The 22753-nt window shown below is 35.8% G+C and overlaps 1 protein-coding gene across 8 annotated transcripts in view; it reads right to left on the minus strand.

The window, feature by feature from the left end:
• UTRN (utrophin) overlaps positions 1-22753 on the minus strand; it is a 359524-nt gene that overhangs the window by 13330 nt on the left and 323441 nt on the right. For 7 of the 8 annotated variants that reach the window (XM_069010451.1, XM_069010452.1, XM_069010449.1 and 4 more), the window contains 7 exons: positions 21674-21785; positions 13905-14041; positions 12235-12273; positions 11927-11992; positions 8485-8550; positions 739-897; positions 111-354 (listed from right to left, as the gene is read on the minus strand). In XM_069010451.1, coding sequence (XP_068866552.1) covers positions 111-354; positions 739-897; positions 8485-8550; positions 11927-11992; positions 12235-12273; positions 13905-14041; positions 21674-21785 — 823 coding nt within the window. Of the gene's footprint in view, positions 1-110; positions 355-738; positions 898-8484; positions 8551-11926; positions 11993-12234; positions 12274-13900; positions 14042-21673; positions 21786-22753 lie in introns of those variants that run through there. The other variant, XM_069010453.1, reaches the window with a different exon arrangement.

The following is a 22753-nucleotide window of genomic DNA, read 5'->3' on the forward strand; positions in this document are numbered from 1 at the left end:
AATGATTGATTTCAAGAGACCAAGAGAGTATGGTGAAAATATCTGCAGTAAAATGTCAATGCCTTTGCTCCACCAAGAAATCCATCATGCAGAAACAAGTGTACAGGTACCTGTTCGAGTAGCTGCCGTAGCCGGTGAAGCTGAGACTCCAGTTGTTTATTGTGATCTTCCAATATTTGCATCCTTGCTTCCAGACGACCTTTATGTTGCCTTAGGAGTTTAGCTTCAGCAATGAGCTCGGCATCTTCAGAAGCATGCTGAGGTGACACAACAGAGTCAGGAGGTGATGCAAGAGGGTTTATTCCTCTCCGAAGATGTTGCTCCTTTAGTTGCTCGTATTCTATCTGCAGACTCCTGGGATATTGAAAAGTGGAGGAGAATGATGACTTAATCAAGTAAATGAAAATAAAAGACTTCTTAGGTCAAAAGGTGTTAGCACCTCCAACTAACAAGACATACAAAGCTCATACAAAGACAAGGCCTTGACTTGTTTTATGGGGGATTAACAAACAGGCAGTGAAGTAGAAGTGAAACTAACTTATTTCTTCACAGACACTCCCTCTTCTATCTAACAGAGCCAGGCTATGCACAACATATGCCTTGATTGTGGATTGTTGGGGTTTTCCTTTTGCTAAAATCACGATTTCTAGGTCTTTCTCATCTTCAACATTGCACATGCATGGCTCAAACAACAACAATAAAATGACAATTCAGACACCAGTAGGATGATTATGAGACCTTTGCTCTTCCTCAAGGTCAGCAATGATACGCTCCAACTCTCCCCGCTCTTCCTTCTCCACCGACTTGAGTATCTGAGCAGGACTCTGTGGCTGACTCACAGGTGACTCTCCTCCCAGCGTCTGACAATACTGCTGGATAAGGGCATGCTCATCCTCTCTGAAACAATAAAATAACACAGATAAAGACAGAGCAGTAAAACATTTATTATGTGAGCAAACATCTCTATCAAGCTGGGGGATTTTGTTTGTTTATGGAAAAGGACTAAGCGAGAAGGAATTAAGCCTAAAAAACATACTGGAAGGAAACCATATGAACATACAACACATAGGAAAAGAAAGATTTATCTGTAGTAAGGGATCAGTTTAATCTATGCAGAAAGAACCTAAGCTGCTAGTGGCTTGAAAAGAAACAGTGAAAACAAGAATCAGAGATAATATAAACCAAAGATGACTGATTTGAAATGCCTTAAAAAGAAATAAACAAACAAGCATCTGCTAGATCCACTTTTTTAACAATATGTGACATTTTTAAAATTTTTAGGAGGTAATTTTGGTTTGCTCAATTTACTCATTAAAATTAGAGAAAAACATTCCATTTTTTGCCCCCTATTTTGAAACAAACAAACAATACCTTGAAATTCTGCATTGGTAGCAGATTTCCTTCTTAGAGGTTCAGGGATAGAAATAAACTATAACACTGTCCTCCTCCTGACTCACATGAAATTGCCTTCTGGTAAGGAGATAGAGAAGTCCTGACACTTTCAATTATGTTTCAATACCAAAGTGAATTTGGTTTTGTATAGATGTGCCTTACTTTCCAAGTTGCTGGCTTTTCTCCATAAATAAAGTCAGATGGATAAAAAGTGAAAGATACCACATCCTAAAGCCAGTTTGCTTGCTTGCTTACTCAAGAAAGATGAATCAACAGAAAAACATATACTATTCATTTTTTTAAGAGAGAAATTGCTGCAGCAGTATAAATGTTGAAGAAAATCCTCTTTAAATTATCTCCTTTACTTCACTACAAACCAGAGACTGCATACCTTATGATACCATGAAGTTTTGCCCCTACAGACTTTACCCTAAAGATCTCCTACAGTTAAAACATGGCCAGAGCAGAGTGACAAACACATAGGCAGTATGCATGCACATACTCAAGTACCATTTAGAAAAGAGACTTTTCCACATTAAAACTATTTCATGTGCTAATTTTTTTCCTCCTATTGTTGGAAAGTAGCAGCTGTGAATGCTGCTATCAACCAGTTATGGAAAGAGAAGTATCCTTACGGACTGCCTTTGAAAGCACATGCAAAGAATCAGAAGTTCATTTTATGCAAAGTATTTATTTTCCAAATAAAAGTGTAACGGAGCTTTTCAAGAGGCTTTTAAAAATTTCCTGTCAGTCAATTTAACATCTTTCACCACAGAATTTCCAAATACAGTCTCATTTGAATGAATAGTAAAACTAGTTATTTAGAAAAGTATACCCTGGAAGAAACAGCAGTTATTTCTGTGCTGAGAAATAGTCTATAAATAAATGCATGTACAAATAAAACATCTTAGGTGTCTTACAGGCCATGCATATGGATCAGGGGGATCCTCAGAAATAAGTTCAAACTCTTGGGACAAAAGGAGAAAATGAATGTGATAGGAATAGATGAGACTTGCATAAATACTGTTTGTGTAATGAAAAACCTTATTTTATCCTGTTGAACCAAGATTTTTTTGTTAGCTCACTATATCAATATCAATTTAAAAGCATCATCAATATTAGAAGCAAGACAAAACAGCCAAAGATTTAATAAATCCTGATTCCTGGTGTCGGTCTCTTGGAAAAGTACTTCTATCATTTAGCAAAATGCTTTTGTTCTTTGTAGTACTGCTTAAGACAAAATTTGTACTGAAGACTAATCTTATGCTAGAACAACACCAAATTATTTCTTCCCAAGGATAACTATTCACTATCTACCCAAAGCTATCATGTGGCCCTCAATTTTCCAACCTGTCATCGAGACTTGAAAATTTACACTCTTACAATCAAAGAAATGTACATCAAGTAACACTATGCTTGCCAAAAAAATCCAAACAACAACAAAAAAAATAGCCTGTGACAGTTCTGTCCACTGGATTAAAAACCTAATTTATTGAGTTTTGCTCTTAAAACTGAGTAGAAATTTTAAAGAAAATAATGTACATTCACTTATTTCTTATCCATCTTGGCTGTAGTCAGTACTACATTCACGAGAAGAAATGACAACATAGGTCTTCCCTGCAAATGAATAAATTTAATGAATTTTTCATTAAATACATATACATAGAGTTTAAATATAATTGGGGTTGCATGTGCATTTAAGTCCTTAAAAAGATAGTGATATCCAAGAGTGTTAGCTGAAAAAGAAATAGAAAGAAACAGAACAGTGTTCCCTTCCCCCACCACTCTTATCAACAGAACAAGAAAAAGCCTTTAACTGCTTTATCTTCTTCACTACTTGAGTGATCTCAGGGAAACTCATAATCACTATTATTTTTCATTAATACTTCATGTCTACTTAAAACTAAAACAAAGGCTGGTGCAGTTAATGGAGTTTGGATCAGGCCCCAGTGCGATAATTAAAACCTTATTGTACTTCTCTACCCTTTAGTCATCCTGACAAAAACACCCCACCCCTTATAGCAAAAGTTTTGCCAAAGTGAGGTAACCCCTCTGGGGGCTTCAAACTGCGGGGCACAGCCCTGCAAAACGTGCCGAGTACCCTGTGACTGAAATGGCCACAGCAAGCCAAGAGTGCTGGCAATTCAATGTCACTCTTAGGCCAACACAAAAACAGTGTTAAAGCAGGCAGGTGAGAGAACACAGCTTTATCATCCGGGCTTCAAAACACCATTTATGTGTGAATTTAAGTGATAGTGTGTGACTACACATACAGCCTTCTTTTGTGCAAGGGTGATGATGATGTCAGGAAACATTTACTTGATCTAGTTTAGTCTGGTTATTTTAATTAGGCATCAAAAAGCTGCTGTCTACGATTTAAAATTGTGAATTAGTTTATAAACAAAATTTAGGTCATCTAAAATGGATCTTTGTAAAAACAGGGCTCTGTAAAGATAGATATATTATATTTATTTGACTTCGTTAAATCTGAGATCCTGTCAAGATTTTGCATTGGGTGTGACCTAATTTTTAATGAAACTTATAAATACTTTTTTTAAAAAAAGAGTTTACATGGTAAATGCTTATATACTTTTGACTGTATTGTGATCCAGTAGGTGAGATCAACACAGTTACAATACAGGTAATTTTATATTTTGGTCTCACGGTTATTCAGTCTAGAAATAACTTCATTTCCCTCCTCTCCCACTGGTTCAGAGTCTCAGAAAGCCTACTGGAGAGGCTGTGAATATTGATTGCTCTTTTTTCAGGCATCACACGTTGCAACTGACAGCACGCTTTTTCACAGGCACTTGATAAAGGAAGTCTTCTGAAGCAAAAGTGTATTTTTACCATGTGTTCTACCTTTGGTCTGTCTTGCAAAATTACTAGTTGGAAAAAACACAGCCTTGAACCTGCACCAACAAACCTCATGACTGTAATTAGGACAGATTCATTAGTAGCACAGGAGTCTCAGGACAGATCTTCAAATGACCTATAACATAAGGTCATTGTTCTATGCCGGGCAAATACTTTCATTTTGAGAACCTGGGACATTGTTCTGTAGAAGTGGTGGGAGATAGGAATCAGCAATCAAAATAAAAGCATCACGTAAAAATTAATTGCTCACTCTTTCTTGGTGGTTATTTTATTGAACACCCTGTGTGCTTTGAAAAAACAACTAGAAGTACACAAAGTCCTTCAACAGCAGAGGCTGCAGCTCCTATTCTGCATTTCACCATAGTAAAAAGCAGCAAACAAGATACCCCAGAAGGTCAGACTTGAAAGAAGTACATCTCAGAGGAAAAGAACACCCCAACAAAGAAGCCCAGGGAAAACAGCCTTTGAAGTATCCTATTCACTTTCTGGACATAATTTTCAACATGTCTATTCCAAAACATGCATTGTGCATCGAGGAAGCAAGAGGCAAATATAGCTGCATATAACCTCCCTTTTATTGGACTATGCTGTAGAAAGCAAAATTCAGATTTCCTGACCATCACTTTTCACCAGTGCCTTATTTTATCTGATTAAGAAAACTGATTGCTAAATTGGATGTATGATAGGAAGATGTGGCTACTTGTGAACTTATTTCATTGACAAATTTCATGTTTTGTTGTAGCTCTCATATTAAGCATCATGAGTTCTAATACAAATTAAGTGTACCTTGACCTACTGATGCTATGAGACATACTAGAACAAGGATGAAAAAGGTACTCAAAAATACTTTGTCTAATTTACTTGTTCTTCTCCTAATCTTACCATCAAATGAAACAAATTTCTCACTGTGACAAGATACCTTTTCACCACTTACATCACGTTGCAGTATTCAGTTACTACACACTGGAGCTCCAGTTTTACTTACATCCCATTAAGTAGCAGTGCCAGGTAAGAGTATCAATGGCCTTCACTTCTGAACCTGTTCCTACTTCTGAACCTGTGTGCAGAGTTCCCTAACAAATAAAATTTCAGATATCTTCCAACTCTGCCTTAAGATGAGTGTGAAATAGCATCAAAAATGCTGCAGACATGAAGATAACTGGTAGTAAAGGCACTAACCAGAAAACAGCTACTAAGCACCTGCATTTATTCTGAAAGTATGTCTGTTATGCCCAGTGCAATTAACTTCAGTATGGGCTGGATAGGACAGTTCCTACACTACAGGAACAGGACAGTTACGCTCTTGTCCTATTTCCCTAACAATTTTTATTTTCATTCTACTACACCATGATCTATCAAATTGTGAGGTATAGCTTTCTGTTAGGAGCACTATTTATCATTCTTTGCTGTAAAGACCTAATTTTTTCCTTATGCTCATCTTCATTTGTGATTAGGTAAGTCTGCTTTAAAGATAGAGATGTTTTTGCATGAATTAAAGCCAAATAAAATCCATCACAACATTCTAGCCTACACATTTAGAACTTTCTAATGTAAAGAGAAGATGACATGAAGGGAAACCATTTCTATTCAATGTATTTGTACCAGAAAATTCATGCATGAGAGCATTAGAATGTTTTTAAAGAAGTTGGACATACTAAAGTAGAGACTGTGCCTATTTTTGCTATCTACAACTATTTTTCTGATTAAGGAAAATGTATTTTTTAATGGAATTCACATATCTTTAGGAAAGGGGAGGGTTAGAAAAGCTTAGTCAAGAGAGACAGAATTCACAATGACATTCAAGAAAACAGGTTAGTTAAAACCCAAGAATTATCTTTGATGAGTGCTTTCTTAATCAAATGGCATATTGCAAAGCATTCCTGAAAATAAACTAATTATTTTTAACTAAGAGCAGAAGTTCTGTTCTTCAAATGTAGATGACTTCTTACATATAATCTCTAAAACATGAAGCATGTTAAAAGTATTGTTGCTGAGCTGGTGAACCTGACAAGACCAAAGCAGTAACTTTCAAAATCAAGTGCAATACTGCCTCTGTTCTATATTCACAATAAACTGAAGGACTCTTCAGGACCAATAAAGATAAGATCATGAAAGACAAATCCAATTATGAGAAGCAAAGAATTTGATTTCCAAACTAGTAATTGTTTCCTGAATGTTTCCATAAACACTATTAAAAAAAAAAAAGAAGTTTGGCTCAGAGGTTTATATCTGAACTGAAAAAACATGCATTCACATTTCAAATTGCTCCTTTGAATTCCATCCATATAAGAATGATTACACCATCCCCATTTCTATGTTAAACGGCATTTAAAAAATAAAAATAGATTTGAACTATAATCCTAAATTCCCAATGTTTCAGCAACTTCTGATCCAAACTGGGATACAAACTGGATAGTTCTCTGGAAAAACCTCTTCATCAAAAAGGGCTGTCAAGCATTGGAACAGGTAGCCCAGGGCAGTGGTTGAGTCAACATCACTGGACATATTTAAGGGAGGTAGATGTGGCACTTGGGAACATGGTTTAGTGGTCGACCTGGCAAATGTGTGCTTTATGTTTGGATTCATGATTGTAAAGGTCTTTTCCAACCTAAATGATTCTATGACAATAGTTTAAACTTCAAACCACAGGCCTTCAGAATTTTCAGTACTTCAGTACTTATGCCTTAATGAAAGCATGCATTGTAATCTGCAAATAAAACAGAAGGTGCCATTGTGTACAAGGTTACTTTCTTGTCCATATTTCATTTGTCTAACAGTCCCCTGACTGAGACCCAAATTCAGAGGTACCTATCACATGTTGGTACACAAGCTTTCCGTGTTAATTCTTTTTCTAAGGAAAAGGAATGCAGGGAAATTGCTTTAAAATCAACAGGTGATTTGCCAGTAAAAGTTAAGCATACATCCACCTTTTATCATTGGGATGGGTGGTTGTTTGGTGTTTGTATATGAGTAGGCTCATTAATTTCAAAACACAACTCAAGTGTATGAGCATTTAGTTGCCTTCAAGTTTCCAGCTTTACTGCCAAATGACAGTGTGTTTGCTCTTTTTTTTTTTTTTTTTTTTTTTTTTTTTTTTTTTTTTTTTTTGTGGAAGGGAAATCAAAAGGGAATATTTTGGCTGCATTTTTCTCACTGGTGAGTGTGCCAATGACAGAAACACATTAAAACAGTTCACATGAATAAAAGTTTTATTTGGTATGTAAATACAGTTAATTAATCAGGAAAGAGGCAACATTTAAAGGGGGTCACGTGCTTTTTTCAAGCAAAGTATTTTAAATCTCAAAATGCTAAGTACACTCCTGGATAGAATAATTGTATTATTAGATTTTAAAACAGTAAATGAAAGTATTACTGATACCAACAGCATTTTCTAACTAAAGCTGAACAGGAACAATTTTGGTTTTCCTCTTTAAAAATGCTGATGGTATTTGTTAATAACTTGCAAGAGGCAGAGTCCTACATCACTGATTTAATTAACTGAAGGGATGATAAAGTGAGGTTAAAACATTTGTTTTTAAATTCAAAAAAATTGTATTTTATTCATCAGCAATTCAAGGGGTTCTATGCTTTCCAAGTTTACCAATGCATTTTAATTAAGGTTTTTACAATAAAAGTGACACATAATTAAAAAAAAAAAAAAAAAAAAAAAACAAACCAAAAAAAAAAACCTGGCACTGGTAGAATTAATGTAGGACTATGTTTATTACATAGTACAATTCCAGGTACAAACAGATGGATCAGCAGCCAGAAAACTGAAATATAAACAAGAAGTAGCAACATTGTTCTGGCTCTGAAGAATCTTCAAAGTACCGATGATATTTTATTTTAATAAGAAAGTTGTCTAGGGTCTAGCAAAAGCCTAGAAAAGGATTTATTTTCTTTTATACTACAATAAAAGCAGGAAAGAAATAAGAAGTAGAACCTACAGATCTGTGGCCTTTTACCAGGCACATGAAATATCCTGACTTTTGAAGCAGAATGGCTGACAAATGTAGAGCTCCCACACATTGTCAAGTGAACATCACCAGTTTCTACAACTGGTGCTCAGAATAATTACACTTATGCAGGCATCCTTGGGCTCACACTTATTAGCTGCTTTCACTGGGACTAAGTCCTGTGTTGGAACTGATAAAGATCATACCATGAATCCATAACCAAAGTTCCTGACAGCCTTAATGAGTCTGAGTTACTTACACGCTTCCTGTGGTGGAGCTGCTGTCCATGAGGAAGGAGCCATTGGTCCTTTCCATCTGCGCAAGCCTGAAAGGCAGGGAAAGACCACGACTTTCAAACAACATGCTGCACAATTCAAACACAGGCAGTGTGAAAATTTATTCTACTTAGAAACAGCTCAGATATGGCAATCTTTGTATACATGATTAGGAATAAACTCCTAGATTTTGTGACAAAACCCTGTAATCCAGAGGACTTTTATGAGAAACTTGTGCTATGATTAATTAATTCTACTTGCCAAACAACAACAAAAAAGTGTATTTTCTAACTCTAGTATAATTATCATTAGCATCACCACAACTCTCATGGCAAAATTAGTTAAAGAGATGTTTTCACAGATGGTTTTCTTTTTGAATTTTCTAAAGCTGGACTAACAAAAGAGGATGAATCCTTTTTAAATATAGCACATGCAACATCTGAAATTATGCTTGGCAAATGATACCACACTGTGGACAGACAAGTCCTGGAAAACAGCACAAAAAGCAGTATAATTACAGGGAGTCATTGCCTACAGTTCCTCATTTTAGAAGGAATTAATTTAAAAAGTCTAGATTATTAGACTGTATATACAAGGTCATGCAGTTCTTTAAAATCAAAGCAGAAATTTTCTATCTGTTCAAGTTTCCAGGAAAGATATACATTATGTACATGAGAGACATACATAAAAAATTAGGAACACTCAATGCTCTACACATGTATTCAACTGCACCAAATATGGCTATTTCCTTTACTATAAAGATACCTTAATTTCACATATATTTTTGCAAGTGCATTATGCATTACTATAGACATCTTCAAACTTCCTTTTGAAGGGAGTGTGTAAGGCCCTAAAGATCTGGGAACCCTGGTGACTTCTTTTAGAATGGAGCAAGTTTGCCCTTCTGTATATTGGTTACTATTCCTGAGGGTTGTAGAAGAAGAATAAATGAAGGCCCACACTGGGTGTCTTCTTGATTGTCTTATCCCACCATGGCTGGGGTGGGACATTGTGCTCCAACACCTTCCCTGAAGGGAAGAGAATCTCCAAAGTGACTAGAGACACTCAGATCATCTCTGCTCTGGGGCATCTCAAACAAATCTAGTTCACAGTGAGGAACATGCTTACAAGTCACCTTTATAAAGCTATTTAGCTGAGCATCTTTAAATCTTTTGATGAAACATAGTTTTAGAAATTAATCTTCACGGTCCCTTTGTCACACAGGGAAGTAGTACAACCACCATTACTTTTCAGAGAGAAGGGTCTGCCCTGAATCCCTTAGTGAGTAACAGATATTCCAACTCACAAATGCAGATTCCACCACTATCATCACATTTAGGATCTCCATCATTAATGATGATTTGCTTGGGATAATATGTGGAACCAGCAGATGGCCCTAATCAGAGAGCACAAAGTGAGAGGGAAGGGACCCTAGAGTTGCAAAGAGTCTTCAAAGTAGGATAAAAACTGAAAACTGAGGAAGGAAATTAGAAGCATCTCAGAGGTGACACAGCACAACAGAACAGGGAGATGGTACCTAATTCCAGGCAGGGGATTTTGTTAACAGAAAAGTGAGAGTTGAATGTTCTTCAATCAGTGACACTGAAGGCTTTAAGCCCTAATATACTGTTTCTGCTGGGCACTGTCTTATTAAGGAAGCCCTGATAATATTTCTTTAAAGATGCTTAGCTGAAAAGATCAGAACAATAAAAAAGATTTATTATATGAAAGACACAGAATTATGTCTTCTGTTCTCAGATTTTATTCCTAGAAGAAAAACAATCCTGAGTAGTTTTAGACAAATTACCTATGAAGCAATTGGTATTAAGTTTTCAATTTTGCTAAGCAATGTCTGCGCATAGCAGGTACAGATTTAGGTTTGTATCCTGAATGATCACCGAGTGGTACACAGTCCACCTTCAGCTAATCCAATCCCAAACAGAACTGATAAGAGCTGAGGGGGAGGAGAGGAAAAACAGCTATTACACCTAGGACATCCACTGATCCTTAATGAGAGTCCAGAGTTTGAGCTTCATCTGGACACAAAAAGCCACAGTATTGTGGCAACACAGGCTGAAAAAAGGACATAGGTAGACAGAAAAATTTTCCATCACCTAGAGAAATTTCATTTATCTGGTTCAGGGGTTTTAATTGATTACAGTGTGGCCTAGGTTATAGATTCCAAGAAATGTTGGTTGATTTATGCGAATGACATGTTTCAAATAACTGAAAAGCTCTATAATGACTTTGTATGTCATTGTGCTATACTACTAATGAAGGATGAAAATATTTGCTGTTGGGGACAAAAAAAAAAAATAGGCTGACTGCAGCTAGCCCTTCAGCATTATTTCCTGCCCTATTTTCTCTTGCTGCAAAGAGCACGTGCAGCATATCCTAGGCATTTAAAAAACTGCTCTGAAGATTTTTAAAGTGCCTATAAATAAGACTGCAGTTAACTTAAACATCCAGTCTGAATTTTTATTCAAAAGACTGAAAAAGTTAACATTGATTTTAGTTGTGGAGATCAGATACAACAATAAAAACACCTGAAGGAAAACCTAGTCAGTTCCCATGGTACTTATTTTTGAGAGGGTATCTCTCGTTAACGTTTCACCATCATCATGCCCTTAACTCAGAATTAGAGGAAATGGCCTGAAGTTGCGCCAGGGGAGGTTTAGGTTAGATATTACAAAAAGTTTCTTCTGTGAAAAGGTGGTCTGGTATTGGAATAGACTGTCCAAGGAAGAGCTGGAACCACCTGGAAGTGTTCAAAAGGCATGTGGGAGTGGCATATGGACATAGTTTAGTGGTGAACACAGACATGCTGAGTTAACTGTTGGGCTCCATGATTTTAGAGGTCTTTTCCAACTTTAATGATGCTGTGATTACCAGCTCTGAATGTACAGAAGAGAGTTCAACAAAACACAGGAACATTGAGATCGACTTGACATAACAGACATGTTATCATGACAGGACTAGGGTGATCCCACAGAATCCAGAACACAAAACATCCATCATTACAATCTGCTCTGCTAAAAGCCAATAGTAATGCAGAGCGTCAGCCTATCACAGAAGAAAACAAAACCGTGGATCTAACATCCTACTGGGAAAACCTGGATATGCAACAAGTTCAGCTTATTTCAAAGGTTAAAAATGAAGAAATAAAACAATAATGGCACATTTTAGAAATAATGCAGTTTTGCAACAGTTTCCATTCTGTATGAGAGATAATAGATTTAACACATGTATTTTACATTTAATATGACCGCAATCAGAAGTTAATGATTTAAAAATATTCAACTTACTTTTAAGTACAGAGAATTATATGTTTTTTAATAAATAATATCCAATCAGCAGTGTGTATTAAAACCTGCAGGAATCAACCACAAAATGCAATGGACTAGTGAGAAACTGTGTTTCTCTTACCTAGTAGCATACTGTTCTATCCTGGAGTGTGTGTCATCATGAAACAGCTGCGGAGACTGGGAAGGACTAGTTTAAAAATAATAATAAAAAAATTAGTGGTGTCCAAAGCAATTCATGATACAGACAACATTATTTTTAAATCAAGTTAGACTGATGACAAATAAATACATGCACAATATTCCTGAGGGCATTATTGCTTCGGGTCAGCCATGCCCTATAGTTCAGGGACATCAGATTAGCTGCAACTGCGCTAAAAGAAAACAACTGGCAAATGAGGCTTTCCAGATAAAGGGGTTCTGCATACTCACTCATATTGCTCTGGCCACATACTGATGAGAGTGATAGGACTGTAAGGAAGACAAAAAAAAAGAAAAAAGAGAGAAAGAATGAAACTATGAAACAAAAAATTTAGTACCATTAAAGCAAGAGAAAGCTGGAGAAACACAAAATGTTTTAAACAGCAATTCACCCTGAACCAGTAACAACTGATGTAGAAAAGAGACAGCAACACTGCCACGTGTCATGGAGAGACAGAAGATTGGCTTACATACTTAATTTTGTTAAATAAAAATCAATTTAAAGAAAAACCCAAATCAGTGTTATTGATTGAACTGCAGTTTATAAACCATAATCAATTCCATTAAAATTCTGCTCAAGCACTGGAACTTTCATTTTAAAGTAACTAATAAAATGTATTAGAAAAAAAGTGGGGTGCAAAAACCCCACCAATAAAAAAACCCCACCAAAAGTCACAGTTATCAATGCTTATTTTCCTTACACATAAAAGTAAATATTGTATAATATACAATAAATACATATTGTATTACATTCTCACACTTGAATAACTATACAGGATTTTTTATTCTCTTTCATTTTTTTTATTAAAGGAATGTATTACTGAGTTTGCCACCTGCAGGGCAGAGAGCCAATACCAAGAGTTTTCTCAGCATGGTGCTGACAATTTATCTGCATATTTCTCACATGACTGGACCGACAGAATTTTATCCTGACCTGTGATTACAGTTTTGACATTCCAATTTCTGGCAGCATCAGCAAACTTTCGTCCCATTAAAGCAGCTTTGCTTTCCTGTGTTGGTGGCAGCTGAAGACTGCCCTGGTGGGCAACATTTTAACATTTGAATGTGCATTGCTTCCTTAGAAGCCAGGCTATCAATCAGGCAGTTTTCAGATTACTTCCTCCTATATCTTAAACTGCTAATGAGGATGTTTTGTTTACTTATTGCAAATGAAAGTCACAGCCCTCCAGTCATGAAAGCCCTCAGACCGTGGGCACTGGCACTGAGCTGCTGTGTGAATGCAGAGCATCTTTGCTGAAGCCTCGCACAGGCTGTTGCTAAGTGGTGCTGTGTTCAGACAGTGCAGTAGTGCCACAGACTCCAGGATGTGAGGGACAGTCAGTCCATGAAACTAATTCAAGCACCCTGTCAACATGTCTTTATTTTGCTCTTGTCAGAGCGTCTTTTGCTGACAACTGCCAAGTGAGTAAATAAAGTGGAGCATTTCTGTCAGTGCCATAAGTAATACCATGGAGGCACTGAGAGTGCTCTCTCTGGTTAGGCCATGATTATTTCTGAAGCCTGTAGGACCCTAATTAACTCAGAGATTTCTAATTCCAGGAATTTTGACACAATCAAATATGCAGTGCAGTTCCAAAAACCCAGGCTCCTCAAAAGCATTCTCTCTAAAACAGCTATTCAGCCCCTGCCAACATTACCTGCTTTGTCCATTACCATGGACGTTGTAAAGCCCATGGCTTTATAATGAAATGCTGATGAAAATCTAAGCATAAAATATGTTACTTTAAAAATAATAGAGAAGATCTGCAAATAATGTGAAAAAATACAAAATAATAAGTCTCTGCAACTGCTGTTGCAGCTATCTTTTGAGTTTCAGCTTTTTGTTTCTGATAGAATAGGCCAGTGACTCCAGGAGCAATTGCTCTATAAATCAAGCTTACGTCTCCAGGTTGTCACCCTCCAATACTGTTTGCACAGGTAAGTAGCCAAGTCGGGGATGCTTTGCAAAATACTTCTTTGACCGGAATTTATTCTTCAGCACTTTTGTGAAGTCCCGTACATCTTCCCCAGATGTTGTCTTAAATAGAAAAAAGAAATAAAATTCAACATTACTAAATAATATTGATTTAATATCAATATTATTGACTTATACTGCTGGTACCATCCTGAAAAAGAATACGAGGAAGAACTTTAAAACTTCAATGATGCTAAAACTGCCTTTTTAGTCTTCTGAGATACAGTACAATAATAATGCTAATGGACCTAAAAATTCTCTTCTACTGAAAAATAATAACAAGGCTTCAAATTCCCAGCAATAAATGCATTTATCAATTACCTTATAAATTAGAGAAAAATTGACACAGGTTCAAGTCTTAAGCGAAACATTTATAACCAGCCTTAAAAAATCACAAAAAATTAATTTTTCAGAAAAACTAAAAAGGGCAAATCAGTTGGTAAGATACAGCCTTCTATATTCACAAAGTTTGACAAAATACTCACTGCCTCCCATTTTAGACCTACAACAGAAATCACAAGATGGAAGTGGTATGTGCTAAACCATTCTCTGCTGCAATGGCTGAGATTTTCATAGGCATTTTCTCTAGTTACCAAATATTTCCCTATGGGATTCTGCCACTACCTGTAATACTCCAGAGTCAAACACACAGATGATGGTGGCCAGTGTACAGCCACTGTTCAAAAGCACAGGCAGACCTGATAAGAACAATTAGTGCCAGAACTAACAAACTGAGACTGATTCAGTGGTCTCCTTACTACCAAAGAGTAAGATTAGGACATAGATAAGCCACAAGATTTTACAAATCTAAATTTACAAGTTACAAACAACATCTTCCAACCCTCCCAGCAGCATTTTTACTGGTCCTGACTGATGCAGCCTCTTCCAAAACTGCTTTCTGCTCCCTCCCTGCCCACGACCCTATCCTGAGAACAAAATTAAAATTTACTCAACTGCTTTTAAAAATCACTTCAACTGGTGATAATCACAGCAACAATGGCAGCACTGCTTTGGTAATACTATTCAGCTAACTTCGGCTACAAAAGCAGGGATAAACACAGGCATAAAATACAAGACAAAAATGGCAATAAAGAGATCTTCAGGAAGAAACAATAATATACAGTCTGCCTTTAAAGTGTATGTGCTCAGACTGTGCTGAGTACTTCAACAGAGCATCTCCTTCCAGACAGTACTATTGAGCTTTTTTTCTTTCAACTGCAGTGAAGAAAATGTGGCCATTCACCTCCAGAATTACCTGAAGATTTGCAACAGCTTTTACAGACTTCCAGTCCAGCCTCTGTAACAAACTAGAAATTGCATTCCTGTACCCTCTGCTTCAGGAGAAGCCTGTTGGCATCAAAGGATGCCAAAGCAGATGGACAACCATGTGGAAACAGAGAGGAAGACTTCAGTTTTGTAATCTTTTTCCTGATGTACTACAAAGAGGTCTAGAAGCAGGTCAGGCAAACTATTCTCTGCTGTCAAAACATAAAAATACTTCCATATCCATCTCCATATTTTAATGTATATATAATATATGCAGTTACAAACTTTGTAATGCACATCAGGCAAGCAATAAAAATAGTAAGTAATCAAACTGGTGTTGGTAGGAGTTTCTCATATGTGGCTTTAAAAAGTAGACAACAAACAGAGCAAGTTTGTGACCAAGAGGTATTTGAACCCCTGAATTTTAATATAAGTGAATCCAGGAAGGCTTCACAAAATCATTCTCAAAAAGCATCTCTTCACCCACTGCACCATCCAAAGGAACATGAGGCAATGCAAAGGGCTGCTTACTCTCATGAAGAGTAACTCCAGCAAATGGAACTCTGCCTCAAGGCCAAGAAATGAAAATTTTAATACCCATACATTGTAGAAATAAATGTCTACTGAGCTGCCAAACTTTTCCTCTGGTGTGTTCTTTATTTGGTATAACAGCCTGATTCTCAGAAAGAAGACTAATATGACTGTACTGACTGAGCACTGCAAATACTAACCAGTGAAATTTGAGCAGATTTGAAAAAACAATTTTAATTTACATGCAATTAAGATGCAACTCCGAAAAATGTCTTCTATTTTTTTTTTTCTTTTGGGCATATAACCACAAAATACAATCCAAAATCATGCCAAGGGAGATGTACTACAATGTTTTCCTTTAAAAAAAAAAAAATAGCCAGGAACTGTTGTGTAGAATCTATCTTCTAAATTAAAACTAGCAGGTACCTTGTACACTTCCCTACGTCATGACATCTTGACTAGTTCCACACAAATCAATAGTACAAATAGCACCACTGTTACAGAACTACTTCAAAAGCAAAGAAAAAATACTTTCCTTCACTGAAAATTCAGTCTAAAGACCATACTTTCATTTAAAATCTCAGTTCTTAGAGCAAGACAAAGTTCAGGAAGAAACATTTAATATCCATGGCTGCACACACAAATAACTAAAAAAACATTGGTAGCACGAAGTCTCCAGGTGTCAGTAGCTACAATCTGTAACAATTGACAAACTGGCATCAGCACTCTTCAATACACCAGACAGGCATACAGAGTTATAAGCAACAAACTAACATACAATTACTTGTAATCCAATAAAAATTTAAGAAATCAGGATTTCCTGGAAAACAGTGAAAAAAACCCCCGAGTATGGTGAAATATGTTTTTCACACATATCTTAAACAGTTGGTGTATGCTTTCAGTATACTGGAAACAGAAAAAGTCTTCATTGGTAAAAAGTAATACCAAGATTGAAATAAACTAACTGTAGAGCTCTACATTAAATAACATGTTATATAAAAATTACAATAAATATATGAAACATGAATAAATCATATAGAATACTTATAATACATATATATTTTTTTATTTTATTTATTTCTCACAATTCTTTTTTTCAAAGAAAGAGTAATACTAGAAGCCCACATTCTTACTCCTTTCACTGCACCTACCTATGTAAAAGGACCAGTCTGCACCTAAGTCATCATTCTCTTAATTACATTTATTATATCTAACACAACACCAATTAGCTGTTTTAATATACACAGAGAAACTGATTCCCAGAAGAGATGTGAACCTCACTAATGTATGCTTTCATTAAGCCCAGCCAGACATGCATGGGTTATGAGGAAGCTGGTAACAAATGTACACAGACACTCAATATTATCAAGGAAATTCCAAGAAAATATGTTTTGTATAAAATGACACATTATTTGAATAATAATCTCTGCTCAGAGATGCAAAATTTATAGTATAAAATAACATCTACGTTGTTTAAAAGAATTTCAGTTTATTCTTTAATTAGGTTATTAAAGGTATACTAACTGTATTCAGGCTGTCACTCTCACATCAGTGATGTCTGCACTGGGTAGCTTTGAGAAGATTACCCTTCTGTGACCACTTTCTAAAACAGGCAATTTCTTAGCAATTTCTCACCAAGAGGAGAGATCAATTATAAATTTTGTGATTTTCAGTTTACTCCAATGAAATCAAGCTGCAATTTCAAGAGTAACTAACAAATTAGCTATTCTTCTCAAGGTGAATGGTAATCTCTGAACTCCACAGCTGCAAGTGATGTTCTGCATGTGAAATAGCCAGATTCAACCATTCTTGCTGCTTTCTTTCATCTTCCCCACAGAACAATCCAATTTTGTTAACAGTGAAACATCATGCCTGGTGCACTGCTAAGCATGTCAGGATGAAGCGCTGACTTAGTTGTGTCAGTTTGTTGCTTATAAAACACCGAGGCTGCTTAATGTTCAGGAATGGATCTGTCTTCTCTGAATGTCAGTAGGAATTAAGTTTTCAGATGACTTACTCACAGGAGAAGTCTTAACAGGCACTATTTCAGATAAGCTTTACTGTGCCTGGAAAAAAAATTCACTCTAGGATGAACTATCATTCAGCCAGTAATTTCTAATGTCTTGACTATCATGTTCTGAGCTCCTGTAGGGAAATAAAATTCTGGTCATCTGGAAGATGAAGGGGCTATCCTTAGTTAGCATTGTTTTGTATAGAAAGGCTACCAAAAATTACTTCCCTAAAATAAGGAGCTGTGCCAGGTGAGTTGCACAGAACTACAAAAATTTTCATTAAGGCAAGAAAATAAGACTACTTGCAATGGGAAAATTTTCAGAAATGTGATTTGATATTTTTGCATTACTCCAGAAAAGCTTCTTTTTATATTCCTTGATGTGGAATATAGGATTTGCAAAGTGGAAACAGTTCGGAGGAAGAAAATAGATGCAGTAAATATTTCCATGTGAAATTCAAAGGATCCATTGGTACAGAAACCCACATTAATGTAACACAATTGAGAGGATTTCCATTCAAAAAAAATCTAAAAATAAACCATGTAGGTAGTTACGTAGGACTATTCCCAAATTAGATACTAGGAAAATCTAACAATATTTTTACACATCTGTGTAAAATTCTACATTAAAAATCTTACTTCTCCATCTTTTCAGAGAAAGACTGTGTAAAGGTGAAAAATAAATCAGAATAATTGCATTTCTACTACTTAAGAGAGAATTATGTTTTCAGATGCTTCTCAAACACATCTTTAAACTCTGGATGAAAGAAAAGACATAACTGAAGTCATTATAATCTTGTTTGTTTGGTTTTTTTGGTTTTTTTTTGTTTTTTTTTTTCTTTTTCATTTTCAGCATCAAGAAAACTAAATTGCAAGAGCTAGGACAAATGCAAAATGGCATTACAGATTAGAATGCAGTAAATACATAGAGCTATGTGGAGCAAACGGTCCTAATCTGAAATTATGAAGCAATTCTTACCTAATGCAAATATCACAAAACTCATTAAAATGGAGAACATATTCCTTAACCCATTCTCCAAATTATTTTAAATTTAAGAACTTACTATGCTTCTGAGAAATCCCTTTATACCCTACACTGAACTGCTCACCTGAAGACAATTAAATGGTCTTCCTCCATCTGTGACTAAGCTCCAGTTCTAAATGTCAGCTTAAGTAATGGAAGCATTTTTTTACCTATTTATTGCTAGTATTCTTGATAAAAATGTATTAATATGCATTAGCAGTAACAAAGTGAAGCTGGATTTTATTCATGCAGTTTGATGAGTACATGCATTTGTACTCTGCTTTTCAACACTGGCCAAAAAAGCAACATTTTAACATCAACAGCCTTTGAATTTAGTTGAAAAGGTAGAATAAATGCACTCTTCCTGCTCAGGCTATTTGTACTGTAATATAATGGATTCTAAGGAACAATTCAGTGGCCTTTGGTACTTTTATTTTATTTCACAGACTCAGGTCCATGCTATTTTCCAGGCATTATTCCATTTAAATATATAAGTTATTCTACTAACTGCAAAAAAATTTTGCAATTCTTGACTACTGTATTGCATTTAATGAGTTCAATATGCAGAGAGGTTTAGCAACAAATTAGTATACCAACCATAGTGTATTATTACAAATAGAAAGAATAAATAATACAGGATTCTTTTTGTGAAATCAATTCTTTATTCCAGACCTAGACCAGGTAAGACTTGTTAAAATAGATTGCATGTGGGTAGTGATTATGGAAGTCTAACAGGCATGTAAGTCTGTTCATATAATGGGTCATTTCTTTTTACAGAAAAGGAGGTAGCAGAGTGGACTCACATCAGGGCCCAAGTAAAATTTCAGCTCTCATATTCAGCTTCCAAATTAACAGGGGTCAATGCTGGACCTCTAATTTTATGCATCACCTAAATTATATGCCATTTCTTTTATTCTGCTTTCCTTAAAACTGCCCCGAGTTCCTTCTTTTCCCCCTTACACGCTGGCCTTCCTTCATTCACTCTAATCAAGAATGTAATTTACTCCCCTTACTATGCCAGAGTGGATTCATCTCATTCCTCCCATATTTCACGGAAAGAAGGGACTTTTGCCTTATGTTACCTTATTTTACACCTAATCTTGCTTTAAAACTACATCCTTTCTGCAGCAGTAACAGAAATCTTCATTATAATACAAACCATCCCTATTCCCAGGGACAGAGAGGATTCCAGCCATTTCCAGAATATATTTTTCAGTTTGTCAGCCTTCACTGGGAAATGAGATGGCTCACAGTTACATAATGTGGACTTGTTTAACAAGAAGAGAAAATTCCTCTTAGATATCAAATCTGCTGCTTCAGACAAAACCTGGAATTCATCAGAAATATACCATCCTGTTCTAGGGAAAGTACAATACCCCATACCAGATGCAATCTGTATTTGACTAACTCAACAGGAAGGATATCTTATCCTGCAGACCAGCAGCATTATGTATTTCAACACTCCTTACACCTCAGTTTCTGAATTTTCTGCATATTACAGGCAGTACCAAAGAACATTTCTGTTCCACTAAAGATGAGGTTTATAAGGAGAAAAAAGTGTGAATTTTTAATGATGTCTAATCATAGACCTCCAGATCCTGAGGTTAGGAACACTCATGTGAAAAAATATAATAAACATTAAAACCAGCTAAAAAAAACAAGTCTATTTAAAAAATATTCTTCAGAGTATACCCTGACATGCCAAATTATCAATAAAATCCTAACATTTGGTTATAGAACTAATGAAAATACATTACCATAATTCATGTTTTTTTCTGACAACAATGAAGTAAAAACACTACTTAATAGAATTTGAATCCCATTACAGGAGAAACACCAGACGAAAGAGAGAGGAAAAAAACAGGCAGTGAGTCCAACAACTACAGCAAAGGAGTCAAATAACTCAATGAATTTTTGCTACCATAAGAACCCACAGAATCTTGTAACACTATTGAAAATTGAAATAACTCTATTCAATCAGCTCTAGTTACACTCTGGTCTGAATTTTTCTGAGCATACAAACCTCTCACAAGTGTTGTATAGAGTACATACCAATAATCCTATTAATTTATTCCTGAGTTAAAATTCTTGAATGTAAACAACTACCTGATAAAAGAAGTGAGAGTGGTATTTGCATGTTGCAACACAGCCACTCCTTCACTTAAGACAGACTCCTAGGAATCCCCTTAGAAAATTGTGTTTGAAATATCATTAGGAAAATACTGTGTTAAAAAATTATTTTTTGTTAGCTACTGCCGGTAAACATCTCACACCATTTCTGGTTAGAAACTATCAATTCTATTTATTTTTTTCCAGCAGCACACCAACTTTTATATATCCCAGTAAACAGTAATTATGCAGCAGAATGAAACACAACCTATTTCTAGTCACACTTTAAAGAAGCAACCAAAATGCTGGACCCAAAACCAAAGATCGCACCCCCCTAAAAATATTAACGTGCATTACTAGAATATTAAATATTCTTTACCATGGTATAGCAATAGTAAAGTGAGTCCTTTTTCTCTGATATGTTCTTACCCTTACAGTGTGTGTATATATCTAAGTATACAAGAACAGTGGATACATTTAATATTCAAGCTTTGTTTTACCAATCAGAAGAGAAGTTTAAGTTCTCTCAGAGGTGGGTACTGCTACCCATTTCTATAGAATCCAAATGGTACCCACAAAAAATCAGCAAACCCTGCAAAGTTCCTGATGCCTTCCAAAGAGAAAGGTAGGAAGACAAGCCATATTAAACATATGAAAAAGAAATCCTGGCTAGGTAACAAAGACTATGAAAAAAAATTTAGACCTAAAATATGGGTTGTTATCCATTAGAAACACTGAGTAAATTGGTACTCACAGGTATACAATATTCCACCATTGGATAATGCAATTTATGCCCCTTTGCTGTACGGCCAGAAAAGAAACAGCTCTGGCAGACATCATAGTTGAAATGTTTTAAGCTCCGGTACCTGTGGGGACATTAAACCAAGCGATCAGAGATTCCAAAGTTTACTTCTAATTAAGCCTCACAAAGAAAATTACTCTCTGAAATGGTGTCACCTGCTTTTCAGCAGCAGCAACACAAGGACACAGTGAGTTTGTTGGGATAAGCTCAGAGAGAATTTTGAAGTGTGTGGGTGTGCACAACCAGGATGTGGCACAGCCAACGCTCATCACAGCTGCAGGCCCAGGGACACCAGTGCCATTGCAGCAGCTGCAGGGGACACAGGAAACCTGCAGCCCTCTTAGCCCACTTCCCAGAACCTTCCTACACTACATACCTCACTGAGTATTTAAAAGTTCCTGTCTACATATCAATATAGAGCCATTGTCAATCCCCTGCTGCCCAAGTCGCTTTGATGCAGAAAATCCTACAGGCATCAACTTCATAGATGAACTGGGAAGAATTTATAATTTTTAAGTTTTTATTGACTTTAAGCTATATTGCTTTAGTTTTTCTTTTCCTCTATTTACTATTCAGATGATATCTCAAAAAAACTTTCATGAACCAGACTGGTTTATTTTTGTTTTTATACTGAACAGTTATATTTAATGTTTGTAAATCGTTTTGATGCTCAGAAATCCTACACACATCTCAGAAAATTAAATTCTCGAGAATTTGTGAATTGTAAGAATAATCTAAAACTCAGTTAAAATACACAATGATTTGTTTAATTTTGGTCTTTTTTTAAGAGAGTGTATGTATAAATAGGGTAACAAACATCTACAGTATCCCTTGTACTAAATGTAATCACCAGGAGTGTGATTTATTTAGACTAAAGCAACAATTCAATTCCAGATTCCACCCACTGTTTCTATGCTGTGGCTGTTCTGACTGGATGAGGTAATATCATTTGTATGCAACTAAAATGAGCTAACTGAACCAAATTGAATAGCTACTGAATAGTTACAAGTTTAAATTAAATTGCTTCCTAAG

The sequence above is a fragment of the Aphelocoma coerulescens genome, chromosome 3, assembly GCF_041296385.1.
Source record: "Aphelocoma coerulescens isolate FSJ_1873_10779 chromosome 3, UR_Acoe_1.0, whole genome shotgun sequence".
Classification (NCBI taxonomy): domain Eukaryota; kingdom Metazoa; phylum Chordata; class Aves; order Passeriformes; family Corvidae; genus Aphelocoma; species Aphelocoma coerulescens.